The sequence below is a fragment of the Microtus pennsylvanicus genome, chromosome 7 (assembly GCF_037038515.1).
Source record: "Microtus pennsylvanicus isolate mMicPen1 chromosome 7, mMicPen1.hap1, whole genome shotgun sequence".
Taxonomy (NCBI): Eukaryota; Metazoa; Chordata; class Mammalia; order Rodentia; family Cricetidae; genus Microtus; species Microtus pennsylvanicus.
The window spans coordinates 3,617,940-3,630,178 of NC_134585.1; the positions used below are offsets into that span (position 1 = coordinate 3,617,940).

Consider the following 12,239-nt stretch of genomic DNA (forward strand, 5'->3'; position numbering starts at 1 on the left):
TGGGGCTACCTTGGGGCAGGTGGCCCTTTAAGCCTCTGCCTCTGCTCCAGGCTCATCCGTCACACCAAGGGCCTCATGGAGTCGGAGGAGAAGCTGTGCGTGAAGGTGCTGCGCACGCTGCAGCAGATGCTGCAGAAGAAGAGCAAGTATGGGGACCGGGTGAGTGTCGACAACACCGGGCCGGAGCGGGGACTCGGCAACAGGACGCTGCTCACCAAACGCCTCATCTTGACCTTCCAGGGCAACCAGCTACGGAAGATGCTGTTGCAGAATTACCTCCAGAACCGGAAGTCCAGCTCCCGGGGCGAGCTCCCTGACCCCACAGGCTCTGGTCAGTGTCATGGACCAGCCCCGCCCTGCCCTGTGTGCTGGCTCCTGCCTCCAACCACTGCCTCTCATACGAGCGTCTCCCCAAGGCCCAGACCAGGACTGGTCAGCCATCGCAGCCACCCAGTGCCGCCTGGACAAGGAGGGGGCCACCAAGTTGGTCTGCGACCTTATCACCAGCACCAAGAATGAAAAGATTTTCCAGGAGAGCATCGGCCTGGCCATCCGCCTGCTGGACGGAGGCAACACTGAGATCCAGGTGCGGGGTTGAAGTGGAGAGGCCTCCTCTCTGGTGGTGCTGTGGCTGCAGGCCTGGGCGCTGGGGACAAACAGTGGGGCGCTCCATCTTCTGAATCTACCCAGGCCTGCCTCCTACCGGCTCTGTCCTGCCCCACTAGGGCCACCATTCTGGCATCTCGGTGTCTGCTCAGGCTCGTCTTTGCCTCCTCTCCATCCTCCTCAGCTTTGGAGCCCAGGCCTCATTATTCCAAAGCCCCTACTCCTCTGACCCCATTCATTCATTCACTCACTCAGTCCGTCATTCACACTTGCCTACTCCTGACCCCATTCATTCATTCACTCATTCATTCATTCACACTTGCATCTTCAGCACTCAGCAGCAAACATGTCACGGACAGTGGGCAGCAGGACCTGAGACAGCAGACATGGAGTGTGGGACACAGGGCTGGGTTAGAGGGAGCCACAGGCTGGGCCCGGTGGATGACTTGCCATCTCAGCCACTCGGGATGTCCAGGCAGGGGATCCCAGGCTCAGGGCTTGCCTGGACTCCAGAGCAACTTCACGGCAGCCTGGGTACTGACATTCACGCTTGTCCTTAGTATAAAGAAACAATAGGTGGCCGTGCATGCCACCCAGCGGTCAGTCGGGAGGCAGAGGCAGGCTGTGAGCTGGAGGCCAGCCTGGTCTGTAGCAAGTTCCAAACAGCCAGGGCTGTGCTGAGAGACTTGTCTCAAAAGAAAAAAATGAAAAAATCAGCCATGGAGCTGGTGATCTAGTGCATGATCTAGGTTTCATCCTTAGCACAGAGAGGAAACCAACAAACAGCGACGGCAAGCCTGGGGGAGAAGAATGTGCGGGGCGGCCATGAAGGGCCGGAGGAGGGAAGGCCTCGTGGCCCTGAGTGGCTGAGGCTTTTCCTCCGAGGGAGATGGAGCCACTGAAGGCTGCATGCACTGGAAGGGATCCCTCTTGCTGCAGTGGCCAGCAGGGGCTGGGCAGAAGGCAGCCCACAGTGTTCCCTCCCCAGCACTGTGGTCATGGCGGGTTGGCCTCCCCTATTAACTGCTGGGGTCCCAAGCCCATCCCCAGCTCCTGTCTCAGGGTACACGTGCCTCCCAGACTTGCTCTGCGCTGAGTGATGGTTGTCCTAATCCAGTAAGTAGCCAAGGAGGCCCTTGAATTCCTGCTGCTCCTGCGGCCACCACTCGATGTCTGGTGAGGGTTGTGAGGCTCACCGTGGCCACCCAGAGCCGGGCACAGTGCTGAGGCTGCTTGCCACCTCCCCTCCATCTCCAGAAATCTTTCTACAACCTGATGACAAGTGACAAGAAGTCGGAGCGCTTCTTCAAGGTGCTGCATGACCGCATGAAGCGAGCCCAGCAGGAGACCAAGTCCACAGTTGCTGTCAACATGAGTGACCTGGGCAGCCAGCCTCGCGAGGACCGTGAGCCAGCAGACCCCACCACCAAAGGTGAGCACCAGGCAGACCTGGTGTGGGGGACCCAGGACGGGACCTTAGGGGCCAGGGGTCTCACTGACGGACAGGCTTCCAGTAGCCGCAGCCTTATCAAGCCTTGCCCCCCAGGCCGTGTGGCATCCTTCTCCATGCCTAGTTCCTCCCGCTATTCACTGGGCCCCAGCTTGCACCGGGGGCACGAGATGGGTGAGCGCGTGCAGAGCAACGAGATGGGCACGGCCGTGCTCATCATGCGGCCCATCCTGCGCTTCCTGCAGCTGCTGTGTGAGAACCACAACCGCGACCTCCAGGTGAGTGCCCCGCCGGCGCCCCTGGCAAAGCCGCTGGCACTGATGTCCTCCTGGTGGTATGACTGCCGTGCCATGCCCACCCTGCTTGTGCTCCACAGAACTTCCTGCGCTGTCAGAACAACAAGACCAACTACAACCTGGTGTGTGAGACCCTCCAGTTCCTGGACATCATGTGCGGCAGCACGACGGGAGGGCTGGGGCTGCTGGGGCTCTACATCAACGAGGACAACGTGGGCCTCGTCATCCAGACCTTGGAGACCCTCACGGAGTACTGCCAGGGCCCATGCCACGAGAACCAGGTGAGCAGCCTCATGGTGGCAGTGGTGCCTGTGAAGGAGCTGAGTGAGGTGGGGGGGGGGTGCAGGGCCACCCCGACTCTGATGCGTCTCCTACCGCCTCCCGTTAGACCTGCATTGTGACTCATGAATCCAACGGCATCGACATCATCACAGCTCTGATTCTCAACGACATCAGCCCACTCTGCAAGTACCGCATGGATCTGGTGCTGCAGCTCAAGGTGGGGCCCGGTGGTGAGCTCCTATGAGTGACAAGGGTGCTGAGCAGATGTGCTGGATTGTGCTGTATGGGGGGCTGACTCTTCTGTGCGTGTGCAGGTTGCACTGGCCACACAGGGGTACATGTGTAAATAGACATCATAGTCATCTTGGGTTCCCCTGAGGACTTCCTGTGTGTGTGTGAGGGGGTGTCTGGGAACTCAAACATGTTTGCCTAGGGCGAGTAAGGCTGGCTGGGGTTGATACACTGAAGACTTCTCAGCATACCAGCGCCTGAGAGCAATGTATGAGGAGGTTAGGGGCCCATGATAGGGTCCTCAGACTCAGCTTGCCTCCTGTACCCGCCCAGGACAACGCCTCCAAGCTGCTTCTGGCTCTGATGGAGAGTCGGCACGATAGTGAGAATGCTGAGCGCATCCTCATCAGCCTGCGGCCCCAGGAGCTGGTAAGGAAAGGCTGGCAGCAGGAGAGGGTTGCGTGGGTGGTACAGGTACTGGTCAGCACCCCAGGAGTGGGCGTGACAAACAGCAAGTGTTGCTGTTCTCTGCCCCTGCAGGTGGATGTGATCAAGAAGGCCTACCTGCAGGAGGAGGAGCGGGAGAACTCAGAGGTGAGCCCGCGTGAAGTGGGCCACAACATCTACATCCTAGCACTTCAGGTACCAGGCCCCGCCCCCTGCTGCCGTGCCCTCTGCCGCAGTGCTCACAGCTGTCCTGTCCCGTCCTGTCCCCTGCAGCAGTGCTCACAGCTGTCCTGTCCTGTCCTCTGCCGCAGTGCTCACAGCTGTCCTGTCCTCTGCAGCAGTGCTCACAGCTGTCCTGTCCTGTCCTCTGCCGCAGTGCTCACAGCTGTCCTGTCCTCTGCAGCAGTGCTCACAGCTGTCCTGTCCTGTCCCCTGCAGCAGTGCTCACAGCTGTCCTGTCCTGTCCTCTGCAGCAGTGCTCACAGCTGTCCTGTCCCCTGCAGCAGTGCTCACAGCTGTCCTGTCCTCTGCAGCAGTGCTCACAGCTGTCCTGTCCTGTCCTCTGCCGCAGTGCTCACAGCTGTCCTGTCCTGTCCCCTGCAGCAGTGCTCACAGCTGTCCTGTCCTGTCCCCTGCAGCAGTGCTCACAGCTGTCCTGTCCTGTCCCCTGCAGCAGTGCTCACAGCTGTCCTGTCCTGTCCTCTGCCGCAGTGCTCACAGCTGTCCTGTCCTCTGCCGCAGTGCTCACAGCTGTCCTGTCCTGTCCTCTGCAGCAGTGCTCACAGCTGTCCTGTCCTGTCCTCTGCCGCAGTGCTCACAGCTGTCCTGTCCCCTGCAGCAGTGCTCACAGCTGTCCTGTCCTGTCCCCTGCAGCAGTGCTCACAGCTGTCCTGTCCTGTCTTCTGCCGCAGTGCTCACAGCTGTCCTGTCCTCTGCCGCAGTGCTCACAGCTGTCCTGTCCTGTCCTCTGCAGCAGTGCTCACAGCTGTCCTGTCCTGTCCTCTGCCGCAGTGCTCACAGCTGTCCTGTCCCCTGCAGCAGTGCTCACAGCTGTCCTGTCCTGTCCTCTGCCGCAGTGCTCACAGCTGTCCTGTCCTCTGCCGCAGTGCTCACAGCTGTCCTGTCCTGTCCTCTGCAGCAGTGCTCACAGCTGTCCTGTCCTGTCCTCTGCCGCAGTGCACACAGCTGTCCTGTCCCCTGCAGCAGTGCTCACAGCTGTCCTGTCCTGTCCCCTGCAGCAGTGCTCACAGCTGTCCTGTCCCCTGCAGCAGTGCTCACAGCTGTCCTGTCCTGTCCTGTCCCCTGCAGCAGTGCTCACAGCTGTCCTGTCCTGTCCCCTGCAGCAGTGCTCACAGCTGTCCTGTCCCCTGCAGCAGTGCTCACAGCTGTCCTGTCCTGTCCCCTGCAGCAGTGCTCACAGCTGTCCTGTCCCCTGCAGCAGTGCTCACAGCTGTCCTGTCCCCTGCAGCAGTGCTCACAGCTGTCCTGTCCTGTCCTGTCCCCTGCAGCAGTGCTCACAGCTGTCCTGTCCTGTCCCCTGCAGCAGTGCTCACAGCTGTCCTGTCCCCTGCAGCAGTGCTCACAGCTGTCCTGTCCCCTGCAGCAGTGCTCACAGCTGTCCTGTCCCCTGCAGCAGTGCTCACAGCTGTCCTGTCCTGTCCTGTCCCCTGCAGCAGTGCTCACAGCTGTCCTGTCCCCTGCAGCAGTGCTCACAGCTGTCCTGTCCTCTGCAGCAGTGCTCACAGCTGTCCTGTCCTGTCCCCTGCCGCAGTGCTCACAGCTGTCCTGTCCCCTGCAGCAGTGCTCACAGCTGTCCTGTCCTGTCCTCTGCAGCAGTGCTCACAGCTGTCCTGTCCCGTCCTGTCCCCTGCAGCAGTGCTCACAGCTGTCCTGTCCCGTCCTGTCCCCTGCAGCAGTGCTCACAGCTGTCCTGTCCTGTCCTGTCCTGTCCCCTGCAGCAGTGCTCACAGCTGTCCTGTCCTGTCCTGTCCTGTCCTCTGCAGCAGTGTTCACAGCTGTCCTGTCCTGTCCTCTGCAGCAGTGCTCACAGCTGTCCTGTCCTGTCCCCTGCCGCAGTGCTCACAGCTGTCCTGTCCCCTGCAGCAGTGCTCACAGCTGTCCTGTCCCCTGCAGCAGTGCTCACAGCTGTCCTGTCCCCTGCAGCAGTGCTCACAGCTGTCCTGTCCCCTGCAGCAGTGCTCACAGCTGTCCTGTCCTGTCCCCTGCAGCAGTGCTCACAGCTGTCCTGTCCCCTGCAGCAGTGCTCACAGCTGTCCTGTCCCCTGCAGCAGTGCTCACAGCTGTCCTGTCCCCTGCAGCAGTGCTCACAGCTGTCCTGTCCTGTCCCCTGCAGCAGTGCTCACAGCTGTCCTGTCCCCTGCAGCAGTGCTCACAGCTGTCCTGTCCCCTGCAGCAGTGCTCACAGCTGTCCTGTCCTCTGCAGCAGTGCTCACAGCTGTCCTGTCCCCTGCAGCAGTGCTCACAGCTGTCCTGTCCTGTCCCCTGCAGCAGTGCTCACAGCTGTCCTGTCCCGTCCTGTCCCCTGCAGCAGTGCTCACAGCTGTCCTGTCCTGTCCCCTGCAGCAGTGCTCACAGCTGTCCTGTCCTGTCCCCTGCAGCAGTGCTCACAGCTGTCCTGTCCTGTCCCCTGCAGCAGTGCTCACAGCTGTCCTGTCCCGTCCTGTCCCCTGCAGCAGTGCTCACAGCTGTCCTGTCCTGTCCCCTGCAGCAGTGCTCACAGCTGTCCTGTCCTGTCCCCTGCAGCAGTGCTCACAGCTGTCCTGTCCTGTCCCCTGCAGCAGTGCTCACAGCTGTCCTGTCCTGTCCCCTGCAGCAGTGCTCACAGCTGTCCTGTCCTGTCCTCTGCAGCAGTGCTCACAGCTGTCCTGTCCTCTGCAGCAGTGCTCACAGCTGTCCTGTCCTCTGCAGCAGTGCTCACAGCTGTCCTGTCCCCTGCAGCAGTGCTCACAGCTGTCCTGTCCTGTCCCCTGCAGCAGTGCTCACAGCTGTCCTGTCCCCTGCAGCAGTGCTCACAGCTGTCCTGTCCTGTCCCCTGCAGCAGTGCTCACAGCTGTCCTGTCCCGTCCTGTCCCCTGCAGCAGTGCTCACAGCTGTCCTGTCCCGTCCTGTCCCCTGCAGCAGTGCTCACAGCTGTCCTGTCCTGTCCCCTGCAGCAGTGCTCACAGCTGTCCTGTCCTGTCCCCTGCAGCAGTGCTCACAGCTGTCCTGTCCCGTCCTGTCCCCTGCAGCAGTGCTCACAGCTTTCCTGTCCTGTCCCCTGCAGCAGTGCTCACAGCTGTCCTGTCCTGTCCCCTGCAGCAGTGCTCACAGCTGTCCTGTCCTGTCCCCTGCAGCAGTGCTCACAGCTGTCCTGTCCTGTCCCCTGCAGCAGTGCTCACAGCTGTCCTGTCCTGTCCTCTGCAGCAGTGCTCACAGCTGTCCTGTCCCGTCCTGTCCCCTGCAGCAGTGCTCACAGCTGTCCTGTCCCCTGCAGCAGTGCTCACAGCTGTCCTGTCCTGTCCCCTGCAGCAGTGCTCACAGCTGTCCTGTCCCCTGCAGCAGTGCTCACAGCTGTCCTGTCCCCTGCAGCAGTGCTCACAGCTGTCCTGTCCTCTGCAGCAGTGCTCACAGCTGTCCTGTCCTGTCCTCTGCAGCAGTGCTCACAGCTGTCCTGTCCTGTCCCCTGCAGCAGTGCTCACAGCTGTCCTGTCCTCTGCAGCAGTGCTCACAGCTGTCCTGTCCTGTCCTCTGCAGCAGTGCTCACAGCTGTCCTGTCCTCTGCAGCAGTACTCACAGCTGTCCTGTCCTGTCCCCTGCAGCAGTGCTCACAGCTGTCCTGTCCTGTCCCCTGCAGCAGTGCTCACAGCTGTCCTGTCCTGTCCCCTGCAGCAGTGCTCACAGCTGTCCTGTCCTGTCCCCTGCAGCAGTGCTCACAGCTGTCCTGTCCTGTCCCCTGCAGCAGTGCTCACAGCTGTCCTGTCCTGTCCTCTGCAGCAGTGCTCACAGCTGTCCTGTCCTCTGCAGCAGTGCTCACAGCTGTCCTGTCCCCTGCAGCAGTGCTCACAGCTGTCCTGTCCTGTCCCCTGCAGCAGTGCTCACAGCTGTCCTGTCCCCTGCAGCAGTGCTCACAGCTGTCCTGTCCCCTGCAGCAGTGCTCACAGCTGTCCTGTCCCGTCCTGTCCCCTGCAGCAGTGCTCACAGCTGTCCTGTCCCGTCCTGTCCCCTGCAGCAGTGCTCACAGCTGTCCTGTCCTGTCCTGTCCTGTCCCCTGCAGCAGTGCTCACAGCTGTCCTGTCCTGTCCTGTCCTGTCCTCTGCAGCAGTGTTCACAGCTGTCCTGTTTTGTCCTCTGCAGCAGTGCTCACAGCTGTCCTGTCCTGTCCCCTGCCGCAGTGCTCACAGCTGTCCTGTCCCCTGCAGCAGTGCTCACAGCTGTCCTGTCCTGTCCCCTGCAGCAGTGCTCACAGCTGTCCTGTCCCGTCCTGTCCCCTGCAGCAGTGCTCACAGCTGTCCTGTCCCGTCCTGTCCCCTGCAGCAGTGCTCACAGCTGTCCTGTCCCCTGCAGCAGTGCTCACAGCTGTCCTGTCCTGTCCCCTGCAGCAGTGCTCACAGCTGTCCTGTCCCCTGCAGCAGTGCTCACAGCTGTCCTGTCCCCTGCAGCAGTGCTCACAGCTGTCCTGTCCTCTGCAGCAGTGCTCACAGCTGTCCTGTCCTGTCCTCTGCAGCAGTGCTCACAGCTGTCCTGTCCTGTCCCCTGCAGCAGTGCTCACAGCTGTCCTGTCCTCTGCAGCAGTGCTCACAGCTGTCCTGTCCTGTCCTCTGCAGCAGTGCTCACAGCTGTCCTGTCCTCTGCAGCAGTACTCACAGCTGTCCTGTCCTGTCCCCTGCAGCAGTGCTCACAGCTGTCCTGTCCCCTGCAGCAGTGCTCACAGCTGTCCTGTCCCCTGCAGCAGTGCTCACAGCTGTCCTGTCCTGTCCCCTGCAGCAGTGCTCACAGCTGTCCTGTCCTGTCCCCTGCAGCAGTGCTCATAGCTGTCCTGTCCTGTCCTCTGCAGCAGTGCTCACAGCTGTCCTGTCCTCTGCAGCAGTGCTCACAGCTGTCCTGTCCCCTGCAGCAGTGCTCACAGCTGTCCTGTCCTGTCCCCTGCAGCAGTGCTCACAGCTGTCCTGTCCCCTGCAGCAGTGCTCACAGCTGTCCTGTCCCCTGCAGCAGTGCTCACAGCTGTCCTGTCCCGTCCTGTCCCCTGCAGCAGTGCTCACAGCTGTCCTGTCCCGTCCTGTCCCCTGCAGCAGTGCTCACAGCTGTCCTGTCCTGTCCTGTCCTGTCCCCTGCAGCAGTGCTCACAGCTGTCCTGTCCTGTCCTGTCCTGTCCTCTGCAGCAGTGTTCACAGCTGTCCTGTTTTGTCCTCTGCAGCAGTGCTCACAGCTGTCCTGTCCTGTCCCCTGCCGCAGTGCTCACAGCTGTCCTGTCCCCTGCAGCAGTGCTCACAGCTGTCCTGTCCTGTCCCCTGCAGCAGTGCTCACAGCTGTCCTGTCCCCTGCAGCAGTGCTCACAGCTGTCCTGTCCTCTGCAGCAGTGCTCACAGCTGTCCTGTCCTGTCCCCTGCAGCAGTGCTCACAGCTGTCCTGTCCTGTCCCCTGCAGCAGTGCTCACAGCTGTCCTGTCCCGTCCTGTCCCCTGCAGCAGTGCTCACAGCTGTCCTGTCCTGTCCCCTGCAGCAGTGCTCACAGCTGTCCTGTCCTGTCCCCTGCAGCAGTGCTCACAGCTGTCCTGTCCTGTCCCCTGCAGCAGTGCTCACAGCTGTCCTGTCCCGTCCTGTCCCCTGCAGCAGTGCTCACAGCTGTCCTGTCCTGTCCCCTGCAGCAGTGCTCACAGCTGTCCTGTCCTGTCCCCTGCAGCAGTGCTCACAGCTGTCCTGTCCTGTCCCCTGCAGCAGTGCTCACAGCTGTCCTGTCCTGTCCCCTGCAGCAGTGCTCACAGCTGTCCTGTCCTGTCCTCTGCAGCAGTGCTCACAGCTGTCCTGTCCCGTCCTGTCCCCTGCAGCAGTGCTCACAGCTGTCCTGTCCCCTGCAGCAGTGCTCACAGCTGTCCTGTCCTGTCCCCTGCAGCAGTGCTCACAGCTGTCCTGTCCCCTGCAGCAGTGCTCACAGCTGTCCTGTCCTCTGCAGCAGTGCTCACAGCTGTCCTGTCCTGTCCTCTGCAGCAGTGCTCACAGCTGTCCTGTCCCCTGCAGCAGTGCTCACAGCTGTCCTGTCCTCTGCAGCAGTGCTCACAGCTGTCCTGTCCTGTCCTCTGCAGCAGTGCTCACAGCTGTCCTGTCCTGTCCCCTGCAGCAGTGCTCACAGCTGTCCTGTCCTCTGCAGCAGTGCTCACAGCTGTCCTGTCCTGTCCTCTGCAGCAGTGCTCACAGCTGTCCTGTCCTCTGCAGCAGTACTCACAGCTGTCCTGTCCTGTCCCCTGCAGCAGTGCTCACAGCTGTCCTGTCCTGTCCCCTGCAGCAGTGCTCACAGCTGTCCTGTCCCCTGCAGCAGTGCTCACAGCTGTCCTGTCCTGTCCCCTGCAGCAGTGCTCACAGCTGTCCTGTCCTGTCCCCTGCAGCAGTGCTCATAGCTGTCCTGTCCTGTCCTCTGCAGCAGTGCTCACAGCTGTCCTGTCCTCTGCAGCAGTGCTCACAGCTGTCCTGTCCCCTGCAGCAGTGCTCACAGCTGTCCTGTCCTGTCCCCTGCAGCAGTGCTCACAGCTGTCCTGTCCCCTGCAGCAGTGCTCACAGCTGTCCTGTCCCCTGCAGCAGTGCTCACAGCTGTCCTGTCCCGTCCTGTCCCCTGCAGCAGTGCTCACAGCTGTCCTGTCCCGTCCTGTCCCCTGCAGCAGTGCTCACAGCTGTCCTGTCCTGTCCTGTCCTGTCCCCTGCAGCAGTGCTCACAGCTGTCCTGTCCTGTCCTGTCCTGTCCTCTGCAGCAGTGTTCACAGCTGTCCTGTTTTGTCCTCTGCAGCAGTGCTCACAGCTGTCCTGTCCTGTCCCCTGCCGCAGTGCTCACAGCTGTCCTGTCCCCTGCAGCTGTGCTCACAGCTGTCCTGTCCTGTCCCCTGCAGCAGTGCTCACAGCTGTCCTGTCCCCTGCAGCAGTGCTCACAGCTGTCCTGTCCTCTGCAGCAGTGCTCACAGCTGTCCTGTCCTGTCCCCTGCAGCAGTGCTCACAGCTGTCCTGTCCTGTCCCCTGCAGCAGTGCTCACAGCTGTCCTGTCCCGTCCTGTCCCCTGCAGCAGTGCTCACAGCTGTCCTGTCCTGTCCCCTGCAGCAGTGCTCACAGCTGTCCTGTCCTGTCCCCTGCAGCAGTGCTCACAGCTGTCCTGTCCTGTCCCCTGCAGCAGTGCTCACAGCTGTCCTGTCCCGTCCTGTCCCCTGCAGCAGTGCTCACAGCTGTCCTGTCCTGTCCCCTGCAGCAGTGCTCACAGCTGTCCTGTCCTGTCCCCTGCAGCAGTGCTCACAGCTGTCCTGTCCTGTCCCCTGCAGCAGTGCTCACAGCTGTCCTGTCCTGTCCCCTGCAGCAGTGCTCACAGCTGTCCTGTCCTGTCCTCTGCAGCAGTGCTCACAGCTGTCCTGTCCCGTCCTGTCCCCTGCAGCAGTGCTCACAGCTGTCCTGTCCCCTGCAGCAGTGCTCACAGCTGTCCTGTCCTGTCCCCTGCAGCAGTGCTCACAGCTGTCCTGTCCCCTGCAGCAGTGCTCACAGCTGTCCTGTCCTCTGCAGCAGTGCTCACAGCTGTCCTGTCCTGTCCTCTGCAGCAGTGCTCACAGCTGTCCTGTCCCCTGCAGCAGTGCTCACAGCTGTCCTGTCCTGTCCTCTGCAGCAGTGCGCACAGCTGTCCTGTCCTGTCCCCTGCAGCAGTGCTCACAGCTGTCCTGTCCTCTGCAGCAGTGCTCACAGCTGTCCTGTCCTCTGCAGCAGTGCTCACAGCTGTCCTGTCCTCTGCAGCAGTGCTCACAGCTGTCCTGTCCTGTCCCCTGCAGCAGTGCTCACAGCTGTCCTGTCCCGTCCTGTCCCCTGCAGCAGTGCTCACAGCTGTCCTGTCCCCTGCAGCAGTGCTCACAGCTGTCCTGTCCCCTGCAGCAGTGCTCACAGCTGTCCTGTCCTGTCCCCTGCAGCAGTGCTCACAGCTGTCCTGTCCCCTGCAGCAGTGCTCACAGCTCTCCTGTCCCCTGCAGCAGTGCTCACAGCTGTCCTGTCCCCTGCAGCAGTGCTCACAGCTGTCCTGTCCTGTCCCCTGCAGCAGTGCTCACAGCTGTCCTGTCCCGTCCTGTCCCCTGCAGCAGTGCTCACAGCTGTCCTGTCCTGTCCCCTGCAGCAGTGCTCACAGCTGTCCTGTCCTGTCCCCTGCAGCAGTGCTCACAGCTGTCCTGTCCTGTCCCCTGCAGCAGTGCTCACAGCTGTCCTGTCCCGTCCCCTGCAGCAGTGCTCACAGCTGTCCTGTCCCCTGCAGCAGTGCTCACAGCTGTCCTGTCCTGTCCCCTGCAGCAGTGCTCACAGCTGTCCTGTCCTGTCCCCTGCAGCAGTGCTCACAGCTGTCCTGTCCTGTCCCCTGCAGCAGTGCTCACAGCTGTCCTGTCCTGTCCCCTGCAGCAGTGCTCACAGCTGTCCTGTCCTGTCCTCTGCAGCAGTGCTCACAGCTGTCCTGTCCCGTCCTGTCCCCTGCAGCAGTGCTCACTACTGTCCTGTCCCCTGCAGCAGTGCTCACAGCTGTCCTGTCCTGTCCCCTGCAGCAGTGCTCACAGCTGTCCTGTCCCCTGCAGCAGTGCTCACAGCTGTCCTGTCCCCTGCAGCAGTGCTCACAGCTGTCCTGTCCTCTGCAGCAGTGCTCACAGCTGTCCTGTCCTGTCCTCTGCAGCAGTGCTCACAGCTGTCCTGTCCCCTGCAGCAGTGCTCACAGCT

At 61.7% G+C, this 12,239-nt stretch overlaps 1 protein-coding gene across 1 annotated transcript in view; it reads left to right on the top strand.

The window, feature by feature from the left end:
• The window catches only part of Itpr3 (inositol 1,4,5-trisphosphate receptor type 3), a 78,699-nt gene that overhangs the window by 59,344 nt on the left and 7,116 nt on the right, over window positions 1–12,239 (top strand). Inside the window, exons 37-45 of the mRNA XM_075979648.1 lie at window positions 51–159; window positions 241–331; window positions 417–586; window positions 1,864–2,038; window positions 2,153–2,334; window positions 2,433–2,633; window positions 2,741–2,851; window positions 3,199–3,294; window positions 3,406–3,507. Coding sequence (XP_075835763.1) covers window positions 51–159; window positions 241–331; window positions 417–586; window positions 1,864–2,038; window positions 2,153–2,334; window positions 2,433–2,633; window positions 2,741–2,851; window positions 3,199–3,294; window positions 3,406–3,507 — 1,237 coding nt within the window. The remainder of the gene's footprint in view (window positions 1–50; window positions 160–240; window positions 332–416; window positions 587–1,863; window positions 2,039–2,152; window positions 2,335–2,432; window positions 2,634–2,740; window positions 2,852–3,198; window positions 3,295–3,405; window positions 3,508–12,239) is intronic.